The sequence below is a fragment of the Plecotus auritus genome, assembly GCF_963455305.1.
Source record: "Plecotus auritus genome assembly, chromosome: 4".
In the NCBI taxonomy this organism is placed as follows: domain Eukaryota; kingdom Metazoa; phylum Chordata; class Mammalia; order Chiroptera; family Vespertilionidae; genus Plecotus; species Plecotus auritus.
Window position 1 is genome coordinate 111963950 of NC_137775.1, and position 16629 is coordinate 111980578.

The 16629-nt window shown below is 37.9% G+C and overlaps 1 protein-coding gene across 3 annotated transcripts in view; it reads right to left on the reverse strand.

Moving 5' to 3' along the window:
• Positions 1-2675: 2675 nt before the first annotated feature.
• The window catches only part of SAMTOR (S-adenosylmethionine sensor upstream of mTORC1), a 142561-nt gene continuing 128607 nt past the window's right edge, over positions 2676-16629 (reverse strand). For 2 of the 3 annotated variants that reach the window (XM_080663768.1, XM_080663770.1), the window contains one exon: positions 11443-13759. In XM_080663768.1, coding sequence (XP_080519894.1) covers positions 13130-13759 — 630 coding nt within the window. In that variant the 3' untranslated portion in view covers positions 11443-13129. Of the gene's footprint in view, positions 4700-11442; positions 13760-16629 lie in introns of those variants that run through there. The other variant, XM_080663769.1, reaches the window with a different exon arrangement.

A 16629-nucleotide genomic window follows, 5' to 3' on the forward strand; every position in this document is an offset into this window, starting at 1 on the left:
ATACCCTCCAGGTCCATCCATGCCTGTATAGCTAATGTCTGCTGGAGAAAGATGTCCTCCCCAGCGTGAGGGAATTACTCAGCCCAGGAAACCAGGGTTGCTGCCCTCTGAGCTCCAAACCCAGAGCCCCTAAACCTGGCTTCTGCTTACACTGTTGCCCTTCCTCTGCCAGAGCCCAAGGTGAGTGGTTGCATGTGAAATTTTTTGCGTTGGCCCTTTAAGAGGGTGCCTGCATTTCGAGCCATCTCTCCCCGGCAAACAGTAACTCTGCAGCTTTTCACAGCCCGAAGTTATATGGGCACCTTTCTCAGTTCTGGTGCTCTCTGCTGGGGCCCCAGCTGGGCTTTAGACCTCAGAGTTCTCAGTGGGAACCCCCACAGCTGAGATATCCCTCCAGACCCTCAGCTGCTGTCTGTGGAAGCCTGGCCAGCCCTTTCCGGTCTCCGCACTTCCTTACCAGTCCCTACTCGGTCTCCACTTTCCGTCTTTGGTTATGAGGATTCTCTCCAGCTAATATTGTTTATTACTAGTTTTTCTGTATTTCAGTTGTATTTCCAGTTTGGTCCTGGGAGAGTGTCAGTGTAGCTTCTACTTACTCCATTGCCATTTTTAAGCCTATATCTGAATTAATTTTTTGTATTGTCTCATTGTTCTCTATTTCATTCAATAGTGCTCTAATTTTTATTATTTCCTTTCTGCTGCTGACTTTGGATTGCTTTTGTTCTCTTCTTTCTAGTATTTTAAGATGTAATATTAGGTTGTTTATTTGGGATTTCTCTTGTTTCTTGAGATAGGCCTATAATGATATAAACTTTCCTCTTATTACTGCTTTCGCTGCATCACAGAATTTCTGATATGTCATTCTCATTTGTTTCTATATATCTTTTGAATATATATCTTTTATTTCTTCTTTGACCCAGTCATTTTTTAGTAGTATGTTGTTTAATCACATATTTGTGAGTTTTTTTACTTCCTTTTTGCAGTTGATTTCAAATTTCAAGGTATTGTGGTCAGAAAATATGCTTAATAACTGCAAACTTCTTGAGTTTGTTGATGCTAGTTTTGTGACCCAACATATGGTCAAAATGTTTATGTGCGCTGGAGAAGAATGTCTAATCTGATGTTTTTGGATGAAAGACTCTTTAAATGTCTATTTTGTCTATTTGGTCTAATGTGTCCTTTAAGGCCAGTATTTCTTTATTTTCTGAATGGATGATGTTTCTAGAGCTGTCAAAGAGGTATTAAGGTCCCCTACTATGGTTGTGTTTTGGTCTGTTTCTCCCATCATTAGTTCTGTGAGGAGTTGCTTTACATATTTCGGTGCTCCCTGATTGGGTGCGTATATATTGAGAAGTGTTATGTCTTCTTGATGTAATGTCCCTTTTGTCATTATAAAAAATGTCCATCTTTATCTCTATTACCTTTGTTATCTTGAAATGTATTTTGTCACATATATGTATAACTACACCTACCTTTTTCTGGATTTTATTTGCATGGAGAATCATTTTCCACTTTTTCACTTTGAATCTACTTTTGTCTTTGCAGCTTAGGTACGTCTCCTGAAGGCAGCATATGGTTAGGTTTTGTTTTGTTTTGATCCCGTCTGCTACTCTGTGCCTCTAAATTGGAGAATTCAGTCCAGGTGCATTTTTTAAAAAATATATTTTTATTGATTTCACAGAGGAAGAGAGAGGGAGATAGAAACATCAATGATGAGAGAATCATTAATCAGCTGCCTCCTGTGTGCCCCACACTGGGAATTGAGCCCGCAACTTGGGCTTGTGCCCTGACCAGGTGCAGTTTTAATATGCTGATGCATCAAAATGAGAGTATAGGGGAGTTTGCGGTTATTCTTTGGTCTCTTTTACTGTTATCTTAGTTCTGTCTGGCTTTAATGGGGTTTTGTTATTTGTTACCAGACATTATCTGTCCTTGGGTTTAGCTGACACAATGGCATTAATTGGGCCTTTGTTCTTTATTTTCCAGACCAGGGTGATTTAAGTTACATATCCTCTGGTTATGGTGGGGAGGTATAATCCATTTGCTTTCAAGTGTCCTTGGTTGGGGAAGATAAGGTCTTGCGATTCACATGCTGGCTGCAAGCTGCTCAAACTGTTTGGCCTTGTGTAATTTTCTTGTTTCAGTTTCCCTATTCCACTGCCCAGGAATTTTCCTAGATTCTTACTATCATGCCACACAAATTGTTTGCTAGATGTTTATACTTGAATACATCATCACTTCTAGTTCAATTTGTTTTTAATGGACATTTACCCTTTTGTTATTTTAATTTGTACCACTGCACTGGAAACTCCCTTCTGTGTTGGAGATATCCCTAACTGGGAGTCTGTTGGCTGAGACTGAAATGCCAAATATTTGCTTAGCCAATCATATGCACCACCGAGAAGCTATTGATTCAAAAAAAGTGGGCACAGCAAGCTGTGCTCCCTGGGTAACTGCAGGTGGCTCCTGGGGCAAAAGTGAGTGTTGTTCTAGTGGTGGCGCCAGACATCCAGTATTAGTGGTTCAGTGATTCAGGATGTGTGATCGTGGTGACAGCAATCCCAGAGCCCTCTTCCATCATGTCTGTGGTCTGTTGTTATTGTCATTTTTGACCATGCTTGTCCAAGCCTCAATGTCCAGAAGTCCTTTGAGCCAACCAATATCCTCTTTTTTTAAAAATATATTTTATTGATTTTTTACAGAGAAGAAGGGAGAGGGATAGAGAGTTAGAAACATCGATCAGCTGCCTCCTGCACACCTCCTACTGGGGATGTGCCTGCAACCAAGGTACATGCCCTTGACCAGAATCGAACCTAGGACCTTTCAGTCCACAGCCTGACACTCTATCCACCGAGCCAAACCGCTTAGGGCCCAATATCCTCTAATAAATTTCTTTCCTGCTTAAATCAGCCACAGATGATTTTTCTTCGTTAGCACTAATATTCCTCTTTCAAACAGTGCTTTTTCATCTTCCTCAAACATGATTTTCTACCTTGCGATCTTGAAACCATTTTTGATGCTTATCTTGTCAGTATACTTTAAATTTTTAAAAAAAATTTTCACTTACAGTTGACATACAATATATAGTTTCAGGTATACAACATAGTGATTAGACTTTTATATGATTTACAATGTGATCACCCTGTAAATCCAATCTCTTGTCAGTCAATTTTAGAAAACTCCAATGAGAGGTGTCTGTGCTTGTGTTAACTTCAATCTGCACACTCCAGGGTGAGTAATTAGCATCTGAAAGACTAATCAGGAATCCTCACTATTAGTTGGATGCAGAAGTGCTTCCAATATCACTATGTAAATCTTCATTAGAGGAATGTTAATTAGCACAAAGGATTAGAAATAATGTTTCATTGTGGAAATAACCGGTATTCAAGATACAAGGCTAGAATATCATATAGGCACTTTCGTCCTTGCATAAATGTGATATAAGACTTTGCTGACTCTAGCAGACTGATACCCTTCAGAATGGCCCCTTGTGTCTAGACTGCTGTTTAGTACTTCGTCACAAAATATTGTTTGTGTAGTTTTTTGTGCCTACTTATTAAATACTTATTTATGTAGTAGTATTAAATCTGAGACTTGTTTTCACTGTAGGACACTACAAGTAGCGAGGGAGATGTGTAGCTGTCATAAATCTTTTGTTGTTGAATGCTACTAGTATTTACTAAAAGAACCTGATAATTGTGAAGGCCAAGTGTTGCTCATTTTTATCCACTATATTTCATGCATTTTCTTTTAACTTCCATTGCCAGTACCCTAGTTGAGGTCCTAGCGCCTGAATTACTTCAGTTACCTACTAGTATCTGCTAGTCATCTTGATGTCAGCCTCACCCCAGACTAATAATGCATCACACTGGTCCCCTCATTGAACTCAGAGCACCACTCTGTGACACTTCTTGGATCGAATCAATGACTTTTACAGGCTACAACCTTTTTTATCGTATGGCACACATAAACTAATCATTATATTTCTGCAACACACTGAAAAAAATATATTTTGCAGATCTGACAAAAAATAGATATAATTCTGATTGACTTACAAAAAAATGGAAATTACCTACCGTTTTGTTCCAGAGGACTTTTAAAAAAATCAGGTGCTTGTACTTGTATATAAAAATTTCTGGTACCAAGAATTAATCAGACACAACTTTATTGTGTTAAGTATGCAACATGACCAATAAGATCCAACACTATTATATGACTTACATATTTATTGTTCAAGACAGGGCATTCACACCTGTTGGCTGTTGTGTTGTTGTTGTGTTGGCTATTGTCATTTTTTAATTTGACACTCTAAGGGAAAAAGAGGTCAGTGCCCCTGAATGTTTTAAAAATTGTTGCACACAGATTGAAAATCGCTAGGCTAAAGAATGAAGCCTAAGCTCAGTCTGGCACCTGAGGCCCTCCAGAGCATGATCTAAATCCCCTTTGCTTGGCACCATTTATTCTGAAATTTATTAGAAATATCAGGGTCTATTCCTGACATCTGGCACATCCACAGCTAAACACCTGGATATAAAACAACCACTTGGGAACCATTTCAGTGACAGGAGATTTCAAACGCAGTTATTGATGGCAATGTAAAGATTTCAATAGCAGGAACATTTATTCTTCAATACTTGCTTCTATGCAGGCAAGGTCTGTATCCTCCAGACCAGAATTTCACCCAGTGGACTAAGAACACCTGTTGAAATGTGCATGGAGGGAACAGAACAGACAAGATTGAGAGAAAAAAGAAACAGGATTATTAATGCTATTTGCTAAAATAAAGACGAGTTACTAAGTGTTCTATTCCTACTATGCGACTATTTGCCCAAGATTTCATAGTGTTTACTGATGGGAAAACTATCTGGATATAAAGCCAGTGGAAAGTAGTTGGAATAATGAATGTATCTCTTACACAAATTGAGAGACTGCTGGAGCACTACTCCTCTTGTAGAGTGGAAGAGATCAATTAGTTAAATCTTCCTTTAAAAAATGTAGTAAAGCTAATGATGGTTTACAAACTTAAATTCTTTTACTGCAACAAGAGGGAGATAGAAATTTGATAGTATTGAGAGACATGGTGAGAAAGTAGGATGAGTTGATATTGATCTAAGCTACATTTTCTACTAATTGAGACTTTTCTGAAGCACAAGTTAGGATAATAAGTAATTAATTAATATAAAAACAAAACCAGCCCTAGCCGGTTTGGTTCAGTGGGTAGAGCGTTGGCCTGTGGACTGAAGGGTCCCTGGTTCGATTCCAATCAAGGGCACATGCCCAGGTTATGGGTTGGATCCTCAGTAGGGGGCGTGCAGGAGGCAGCCGATCAATGCTTCTCTCTCATCATTGATGTTTCTATCTTAGGGCCATAAATGATACTGTTCAGGACATTCATCCTATGGTGCCCAACTCTTATCCTTTGTTGAACAAGATACCTGGGCATAGCAAATGGTTTTCAATCCTAGACTTGAAGGATGCTCTTTTCTGCATCCCAATAGATGAACAAGCTCAACTGTTATTTGCCATTGAATGTCAGAACCCAGAAACTAAAGCCATGCTTCAATACTGTTGGACTGTGAATTTCCCAGCCATATTTGGGAAAATATTAGCAAAAGATTTATGGGATATTCAACTGAAATTGGTAATTCTTTTACAGTATGTAGACAACTTGCTAATATCTAACAATATTTAGGAAGACTGTTTGTTCAATATCATCCATTTCTGAATCATTTGGCAAAAAAAAAGGATATAAAGTATTGCCTCACAAGGCCCAGATTTTAAAACGAGGTGGCATACCTGGGATTCCAACTAAAACAGGGCACTAGGAACTTTGTGGCTGATCGAAATAAGCCATCACTACAATAAAAAACCCAGAGAACTGGAGGCAGCTGCGTGGATTCTGAGGGATTACAGGGTTTTGCCGAATTTGGATTCCAAACTTCGGCCTTATAGCAAAACCACTGCATAAGTCTTCTAAGGTTTGGACTCTGAATTTCTTGAATGGACAAGGGACTATCAGGCATTTGACACCATGAAGTAAAAACTAGTTTAGGCTCCTGAACTAGGATTGCCCAATTTACAGAAACCTTTCAAAATATACATTTATTAAAGGCAAGGAATTGGACTTGGGTTACTAACCTAGACCCTGGGAAAAACTCTTCAACCCACAGCCTATCCCTTAAAGAAAGTAGATCACAGGACAAAAGAATGACCACCATGATGCTGGGCAATAGCAGCTATCTGTGACATCCTACAGGAAACAGAGAAATTCACTTTGTGGCAACTTACTATATTTGTACCACACTAGGTCCTAACCCTATTAGAACAGAAAGGAGGGTCATGGCAGGGTGCATGGCAAAATATCAGGCCATTTTATTAGACAACCCAAATGTTACTTTACACACTACTACTACTACTTTAAAATAGGCCACTCTACTCTCAGACTCAGAGGGAAATTCAGACCTCCAACACGATTGCTTAGAAATCATTGACAAAATTTATTCCAGCAGACTGGATCTATTGAACCAGCTGCTGACAGAACCTGATTGGAAATTGCACACAGATGGGAGCAGCTTCATGGAGAATGGTCAACAATGAGTGGGTACTTGGTAGTCACCACAGACAAGGTAATAGGAGTCCACGTCCTTGCTGTAGGCACCTCAGCACAAAAGGCTGAACTGATAGTCCTCACAAGAGCGTTAGAATTATCCCAGGGAAAGATATTAACATCTAAACTGACCCTAAATATGCTTTCATGGCCGTCCATGCTCATGGGGCAACATGGAAAGAAAGAGGGCTCTTAACCTTGGGGAATAAATAAGTGCATCAAACATGCAAAAGAAATTTTAAAATTGCTAGAGGCAGTTAATCTACCAAATCAGATTGCCATAATGCACCGCCCAGGATACCAGAAGGACAGTTCCCAAACAAGCCAGGGAAACCAAACTGCTGATAAAGCAGCAAGACAAGCCACCCGAGGGCCGCCACTTCTTGGGATTCTAATTCTCCACTGGAACGTGTCAGAATTTAAACCTCATTGCACAGAATGACGTAAGAAATGGCCCATGAATGGTGAATCTCTAACAATGACCCTAATTCTTATGGAAGTTCAATACTCATGGTATGATCGTTCTCCTTGAACCTCTAGTATATCTCATCCTCAAACACCTACATGAAGAGACCCATTGTAGAAGGGATGCTTTAATGGACCTCATTAGACCACATTTGAAGAGCCCTCATTTACAAAGGACTATTCAGAAGATTATACAAGCCTGTCAGATATGTGCCCAAAACAACCTGCCAAAAACAATCCTAAAACAGGATGTGCTCCAACAGGAAAGGGAGTACAATATAAAGGGATATGCCTGTGTGAGGACTAGCAATTTGACTTTACACAGATGCCTAAAACCATAGGAAACTTTAAATTTTTGTTAGTTTTTGTAGATACCTTTTCTGGATGGGTAGAGACATACATATCCCAATAGCACTGAGAAGGCAACTGAGGTAACGAAGCCATTCAAAGAAATAATCCCTAGCCCCACTGGGTATGGCTCAGCAGTTGAGCATCGACCCAGGAACCAAGAGGTCACTGGTTTGATTCCCGGGTGATGGGCTCAATCCCCAGTGTGGGGCATGCGGGAGGCAGCCGATCAATGATTCTCTCTTACCAATGATGTCTCTCTCTCTCCCTTCCTCTCTGAAATCAATAAAAATATATTTAGGAGAAAAAAAAAAGAATCCCTAGGTTTGGTCTTTCTTTCAACATTCAAAGTGACTATGGACCATTGTTCACTTCAAAAATCTCCCAGAAGAAAGGATAGGAGAGGCACTACATACTCAGTAAAAACTACATGCACCTTGAAGACTCCAATCTACGGGGAAGTCCGAGAAAATGAACCAAATAATAAAGACGACCCTGGTGAAAATAGGCCAGGGAACACATTTGAAATGGGACCAGGAACTCTCTATTGCCTTGTTCTGGATTAGGGTAGTGCTCTGAAGTGGGCTTAAATTAAGCCCTTTTGAAAGTTTATGGGAGATTCTTCCAAGTTTCTGTTTTAGGAACACCTCATTTAGATTTAAAACATGAATTAAAAAATGTAAAAACCATATGTACAACATCTAGGGCAAACTAACAATTTTGCACGAGTTTGCTCATTGCAGGTCTATCTACCTGTCTGACACCCATTCCAGCCAGGAGACCGAGTTTTACTAAAGACCTGGAAGACTCAAGGTCCTGAGCAGCAGTTAGCCAAGCAATGGGCCAGTCTCTATGACGTCCTGCTGACAACACACTCTTCCCTAAAGCTGCCAGGATTCAAGCCTTGGATCCACCACACACAGATGAAGTGGGCACCACCTGAGGAGGACTTGATCTTGCTGCTGCTGTTGATACTGCAAAGCTGGACCTGCACTCCTGAAAGAGGTTTAAAATTCCTCTTTCAAAAAGGGACAGTGCCTCCCAAAGCTAAGTGACAAGGTTACTTTTTATTTTATTCTGCATTTCCCAGACAGTGGTTTCCTTGGAAAACTTATCCTGCTATTGGGTGTGCCACCCAAAGTCCTGCTCAGGATTAGATCATGGGGATCCTTTAGTTTATCCAGTTTCAGATTTTACTACAATTTCCACTGCACTACTAGGCATACCCCACACTGAACACTTATTTGCAAAATAGGTCTCACTCTGGAAGCCCATTAACAACACTGGCTCTCAAAATATGAAGCAGTCTACCAGCTTTGCTTGTTTAATAGTCCCATCCTCTAGTCACCATGTATACTATACCATCTTCCAAAAACAGCAATCCTCCTCCCTCACATAAAGGCTTCCCTCCATTCGTGATCCACCTCTCCTTTTAGTAGATAGTAAGCATCTCTGGTTCTGGGGAGAGGTAAGACTATGCCCTTTGACAGCTGAAGAAACTACAGAAGATGAGACCGCCATTCATTTACCCTGAGATAACAAGGGTCCAGAGTTTTGAAGGGGAGAGTTGTGACCACCGTCAGTCAGGCAGAGTACCGGGGAGTCTTCCTCCGCTGGCCAAGATGGCGCAGGGGGAGGTTTATACTGAGTATGCCCAAACCTAGAAATATGAATGGATAGGGCCCTGGATGAGCTGAAAGCTAGGAAGATGACTAGATAGGGTCTCAAGCCTGCCAAAAGCTAACAAGATAAGTGGATAGGAAAAAAAAAAAAAAAGGCCCTCCCTTCCTTATCCCTATAAGAACAGGGGGCTTGAGCAGGAAGAGAAGATGGTCTTTGAGACAGGAGTTCACCATCCTCCCAGGTCCTGCAGTGTGGCTCCTGAATAAAACCTCTTTCCTTTTGCACCAGCACCTGCCTCAAAAGTTTGGCTTTCCTTGTAGCAGGCAGCCAAACCTCTACTCTTTTATTCAGCTATACTCCTAAGGAGGTTATATGTAAGCTAAAACCTTAATAACAAACTAGCCTTGCAAATCCAGTATAAAATAAAGACATTCTAGGCAGAGGGACTTGCTAGTGCAAAGGTGGGCACAAGCTTGTCCCTCCCCACTCTGGGATTTCAACATAGAAGCTGTAGGAGTGAGTGAGGATTGCTATGGGAGAGTTAGGGAGTAACAACATCATTTACATTTAGCACTTCCATGAGGGATACCCATATTTAAGTAAAATGAATCTAGATTGGCTATGAAGAATCAGCCAAATGGTCATGTGAACAGATTTCATAGATATGTACCACAAGTTGCTGCAATACAAGAATATGCTGTTATGCAATTTTAAATGTTTTTATGTTAATGCTATTTTTTTTAAAGTTACATTGTCAGCTCTGAAGAGCACAGTATTTATTCCTTATAGCACCTAGTCTAGTATAATAGTGTAGTAATTAATCCTCAATTAAAGAATCAAGCAAGACTGAAGAGGTAGCTTGTGGCATCCTAGCACTTGTTCTGTAGCTCCTCATTCCAATCGGCACCATTCTCCATGCCAACAGGGTCCCTCTTATTTCGATAATTCTTCTGATAACACAGCTCCAGATCATCACCTTTCTTCTCTATAAAAATGTTATCTTATTACTTTAAAATCTCCAGGTCCCCACTGTTTTCACAGCAACCTGTGCTCTGGTACTTTAATCTGTGCTAGTGCTTCAATGATGTTAGAAACCATAAAGCTCCTATCACAGTCCGTTTCTGGTCTGTTTCCTAAGTATCTTTTTCTTGCAGGCAGTCTCCAGGGATTTGGCCTGCTTACGTGTCTTCTTCCCAGCAATCACCCATCTACCTTCTTTCCGGGGAATGTTTCATTCATCCATGCCTGGCTTTGGGAAATATGTTATCTTTTGGATTCTTAGTGAAAAAGGCTTGTGGCAATTTAGAAACTATGGTTGTTATTTGCTGACTTCCAAAATTATCTCTGATGTAAATAACTTTCAAGGAAAGTGGAGTATGATATGTTTGACATACAGTGACTAGATAAACATAGCTAGAAAATTCTAAGTCATTCAAGTTCTAAATTGCCTTCCCATTTTGAAACCACTTAATGAGGTGGGTCAAAACCCACAAAACGTTCAGTTTACAAGTAATGGACAATGTATACTAGAAAATTAAAAAATTGTAATAAATGTGCATTGTTCACAAATTGTGAAAAAATACAACAAACACTTTCAGATATGCCACCTCTCACCACTTGGCAACTATGATATAAACCAACTGATCCTTAAGAATCCAACCAAAGGATCATCTATTTTTGAAACACCAAATTATTTTGGAGAATCTAATTGTGAATGCATCAGGAGGACCCTTACTTCTTTATATCCAAATGAAATCATTCTCAAGAGTATCCATATAAATACAGTATTAGAAGGCTCTATTGACTTTTCTTGACATTACATACCAAGCCACATGACTATTTATATTTTAACACTTATATGTTGAATTGGCTTTGATAGAGTATGTGTTCGTTTAAATCCTTACTAACCTAATTTGAACAAGCTGAATTTACAATAACATGATATTTATAAATTCAAATAAACTTATAGTAAGTGGGAGTATAGGTTTTATAAAAAGATTTTTCTGTAAACTACTACTTAAAATACATCATGCCCACTTCAGAGCATAAGCAGAATCAACATCTGTAAAAAAATTGGAAGAATTTATAGCACCAACATTTAGCTGTAATACAAATGCTGACTCCAAAGTAGTACCTACACCAGGATCTCAAAAGCACCGTTTTCATTTACTTTCAAAGAACTTTCATTGGTTTATTTTTTTCTTTGCCCTTAAGATAGTATTTAGTCAAATCAAAGAAAATATGGTAAAAGAAGTATTACTAAAACACATGTTTTTTCTTTCTTTTAGGGGAGCTACAAGACTTGACCTGCAGTGCTTAACTGGACAATCTTAATTATTAAAGAACCTATTAAAAGCTATTGAAAGTAAAGGAAAAATTTCAAGTTACTTCTTGCATATTTGAGCAACCAATATTTATTGCATTTAGTTAACTGACTTTTTTAGGTTAATTACAATCTTATTACTTTCATTAATTCAGAATGTGAAATTTAATTTGAAATATCAGGTACACACATTCAACCATTTGTATCTTAAAAGATACACTTTGTACTTCTAAATAAAGTTTGACATTCAAAATTAACTACGGCAATTCACAATAAGCACAAAAACATCAGTTTTACCAGAGTTAAGAAGTGCAGTTTATAAAATTTAGGATCAACTATTGAAAAATACAAGTTTTCTTTAAACACACACACACACACACACACACACACACACACACACACACACACACGTACATTAACCATGAAATCTGAAACTGATATTTCAGTGCAAAAACCTCAGTATGAGGTAATTTTAATGTAAAAACCACTTGAAAAAAAAATCCACACAGTGGCACTCTTAAAAATGATAATTTACATGACAATTTCTGGCTGATAAGACAACAAAGACTAAATATTCTTAGCTATTTAAACTAAATCTTGTCTTATTTGGACATATATTTCTCCTTAACTATTTGCTTCTGATTCAGAAACACAGAAAGATTTATCAATGTGGAAAGGGAAAATTTCCACAACCAATGAATGATTTATATTTTCAAAGAAAAATTTTAGTTAGCATTTATATAGAAATAAGAATACCAAAAGCTCAAAACCATTTTATGAGACTACCAGCAGAGGTTACTTTTAATTTTTTTTCTATATAATTTCAGACTTATAGTGCAGTATACCTCCTAGGTGGAAAGGTGAGGACCCTTTACAAAAAGTTAGTCTAGATAAAACATAAGCTCTCTTACAAGTGCAAACCCTTTCACAAAGGTGTTTTAGGTCAATATTGAGTATTATATTGTTCCTTACTTAAATAGAATAATTTGTAAATGAAATCTAAATTAAAAAAAACAAAAGTGAACTTGCACAATTAAATATATTTAACACCAAGGCTCAAATCAACAAGAAAGTTATGAAAACTCTACTTTGGCAATGGTGGGTTTTGTACTGTGCTAATCAAATTACAATACATATTTAGAGGGAAATCTCTCCCCCTGTATCTGATGTTGCCAAATGATCAAGAACAAGGACAAAAATTACTATCAATTCCAAAAAGTTCAGGAAATATTGGATCACCAGATAAAACTGAAAAAAAAAAAATGGCTTTCTGTAACAGATAGCAATTTAGTTAGAAAAAAGAGTAAGTGCATCACAAAACAACTACATCAACCTATTTCTGTGATACATTTAACTGGTTAACCATCAAAGTGCAATCTACAATTTTCTACATACCTCAAAGTTTCATATTGCAATGGTTTAAAGTCAACATTGAAAATATGAAAAAAATACATAGCAAATTATGCTTCATTTTTCACAACAATACTAAGAAAAGGTATCTTTCTATGATTGATATCTGAGTGCTAAATGCTAATGTAACAGTGGTTTCTGCTATGACAAGAGTCACACTCTGCATGAAACTTTAAGATTTCTATATAAGAATAAATTTTAAAATCCAAAAGTAGAAAAAAATAGCAAACTCTGTCAACTTTTGCATTTCTCCTTTGCAAATCAGGTTTTAAGTACTGAGTTCATGCTAGTATTTCCCATTAGTGTAAGCAATTAGTTTAGGAGTCTGGAATGAAAGGTTTTCTGTTTATATATTAACTTAAAAGCAATATGGGATCTTCTAGCTCATAGAAAGGAATGGAGCTGGCTTGACTTTCTCCAGAATCTGAGTCGTATGGAGCATCAGGGAGCTCTGTAAAACCATATGCCAATTGTTCATCTTCTATATCTGATCGAACATAGCAGGAAGTGTTAGAATAGTCCTCATCTTCTATACTGTTGAAATCTTGAGGAATATATAACATCCCAGGGTAGTTCCTACTTACCAAGTCACTTGTAGTTTTTAGGGATATTTTTCTAAATGCCATCAGATGCATATGTGAAAATTTTGAATACTTGAAACGTTTAAAGCCCAGGGACTCTATAGCAATCTTCCAGCTTTTCATCATCATAGCATGACGATTCTGATGGGAGGAATCAGGTGTGATGATAAGCAATAAACCATTTAACATTAACAGTTCATGGGCTTTCTTGCAGCAAATCCATCTCTGGTAAGGTGATGGAAAATAAGAAAGAAGGAGAGAGAAAACAACCACATGGAAAAGTTCTCCAGGAAGAGAATCAATAGGGTTTTTCAGCTGCTTCAAAAAGGCATCTATAGCATCCTGTGCAAGCTGGAGTGGTTGCTGAAGCTGCAAGTTCAGGAAGTCACATTTATATACACTCTGCAGAAGTGGAAAAACAAGGCACATTAGAATCCCAAAATTACTTCCACCTTATTACATAGAATTTATACCAAACTATTTCAAAGCATTTCTATATAATTCAAACCTTAGTTATGTACCTTTCCCTTCTAAATTATTCCATTTGCACAGTTATTCAATCAAAACTTTTAGTCAAAATAATCACAGAGTAATTAATCTTAGATAATTTCTAGTTGCCATTTAAAAACATGTATTTCTAGTTGCCACTTAAAAACATGTAATTTGAAATCAGAAATATTTTTAAGATACATATCTTTAAAAAAAATAAGGGCTTATTTGAAATTTAATTGAGGTAAGATTTAACAGAAATGTTTTCTTTTTTATGTTAAGTACTTTTTTCCTTTTCAATTACAGTTGACATACATTATTATATTAGTTTCATGTATACAACAGTGATTAGACATTACATAATTTATTAAATGATCACCCCAATAAATCTAATACCCATCTAACACCATACTTATTAAAATATACTGACTACATTCCCTATGCTGTACTTATTGCACTCAGCACAATAGCCTCTAGGTCCATCCATGTTGTTGCAGATGGCAAGATTTTATACGTTTTTATGGTGGAGTCATATTCCATTGTATACAGGTTGGGGCAAAAGTAGCTCTACAGTTGTTCGTATAAGAATAATACAAAAATTAATAAATAATATATGAATAAACTGTTTCATGTACTCACATCTGTAAATCTACTTTTGCTTCACCCTGTATATGTGCACAACTTCTTCTTTATCCATTCATCCACTGATGGACACTTAGGTTGCTTCCACATCTTGGCTATTGCAAATAATGCTGTAATAAACATATGGATGTCTCTATCTTTTCGATTTAGTGTTTTGCTTTTCTTTGGCTAAATACCCAGAACTAGAATTGCTGAGTCCTTCTTTGTCTCTTATTATACAGCCTTCGCTTTAAAGTCTATTTTGTCTGGTATAAGTATTGCTGTCCCAGCTTTTCAATTGTTTCCATTTGCATGAAATACCTTTTTCATCTCTTTATTTTCAATCTCTGTGTGTCTTTTGATCTGGTGAGTGTCTTGTAGCGTATATAAGGGTCTTGTTTTCTTATCTATTCAGCCTCCATATGCTTTTTGATTGGAGCATTTAATCCATTTCATTTAAAGTAATTGTTGATAGATATGTATTTATTGCCATTTTATTATTTATATGGTTGATCTTGCAGATCAACCATATAAGATTCTCTGTCTTTAACCTCTGCCATTTTAATTATGATGTGTCTTGGTGTGGGCCTCTTTGAGTTCATCTTGCTTGGGATCCTCTGTGCTTCCTGGACTTGTATGTCTATTTCCTTCACCAGGTTACCTTCACCAGGTTAGAGAAGTTTGCTGCCATTATTTTTTCACGTAAGTTTCTAATTCCTTGCTCTCTCTCTTCACCTTCTGGCACTGCCATGATACAAATGTTGATATGCTTGAAGTTGTCCCAGAGGATCATTATACTATCTTCATTTGTTTGGATTTTTCTTATTTTTTGCTGTTCTGATTGGGTGTTTTCTGCTTTGTTATCTTCCAAATATATGCTTTGATTCTCTGCTTCATCTACTCCACTGTTACTAGTAATTCTTTATAATACATTCTGCATTTCAGTTAAGGTATTCTTCATTTCTGACTGGTTCTTTTTTATACTTCCTATCTCTTTGTAGAAGTCCTCACTGAGATCACTGAACATCCTTATAACCCGTGTTTTGAACTTTGCATCTGGTAGATTGTCTAACCCGTGTTTTGAACTTTGCATCTGGTAGATTGTCTGTTTTCATTTTGTTTAGTTGTTTTATTGGAGTTTTGTCCTGTTCTTTCATTTGGGACATGTCTCTGTTTCCTCATTTTGGCAGCTTCCCTGTGTTTGTTTCTATATAACCTCCTGTGCTTGGTAGAATGGCCTTATTTAATAGGTATCCTGTAAGTCCCAGTGGCACAATGTCCCCAATCACCTGAGCTGGACATTGCCAGTATTTAAGTCCCCTACTATGAGTTTTGGCCTGTTTCTCCCTTTAGTTCTATTAGTAGTTGCTTTGTATATTTCAGTGCTCCCAGATTGGGTGCATATATATTAAAAAGTGTTCTGTCTTCTTGATGTATTGTCCCATTTACCAGTATAAAAGTAAATATTTGTTTCTTTTTACTCTTATCTTCTTGAAATCTATTTTGTCAAATATAAGTACAGTGACACACACTTTTCTCTGGATACCATTTCTTGGATTATCATCTTCCACCCCTCATTCTGAGTCTATGTTTGTCTTTGTAGCTGAGATGGGTACCCTGAAGGTTGATAAGTAGAGTTCTTTCTTGTTTTCCAGTACATGGTGCTACAGTGCAAATTTTGTTTTCTCTTACCTGTAGTACTGCAAGTTGTGGGACTCTGTGGGACAATGTTGCTTCAGTGTGAAAAATGGCCTGTATTCTCCAAGGAGGTGGGCATCCCTTCTATAAGTGGTTGCCTGAGTCTCTGGGCAACACCTCTGTGGTGGTGTGTGGCCAGTGATGGGAATCCAGGTCTGAGTTCCCAGCTCTGTTTTCCTGCAACCAGAAGCAGTCAGCTGCCCTTCACTCTATGAGGTGTCCCTTCTGCCTTTACCAGGTTCCACCACAATGGGTGGGGTGGGTTAGGTAGGGAAGGTGGGCTGGTTCATTTGGAAATGAACATCTGCAGCTTTATTCTTTCAACTGGGTTTAGCTCAAATGAGTATAGGCCACTCCATTTAAAATGTTGCCTCTGCTCCTTCACAACTTTGTTCTGCTGCTGCTGCCTCCACTGGAAATGGCATGCTACAGGAGGGTGGGTGCTGGGGGGAGGCAGACTTGTG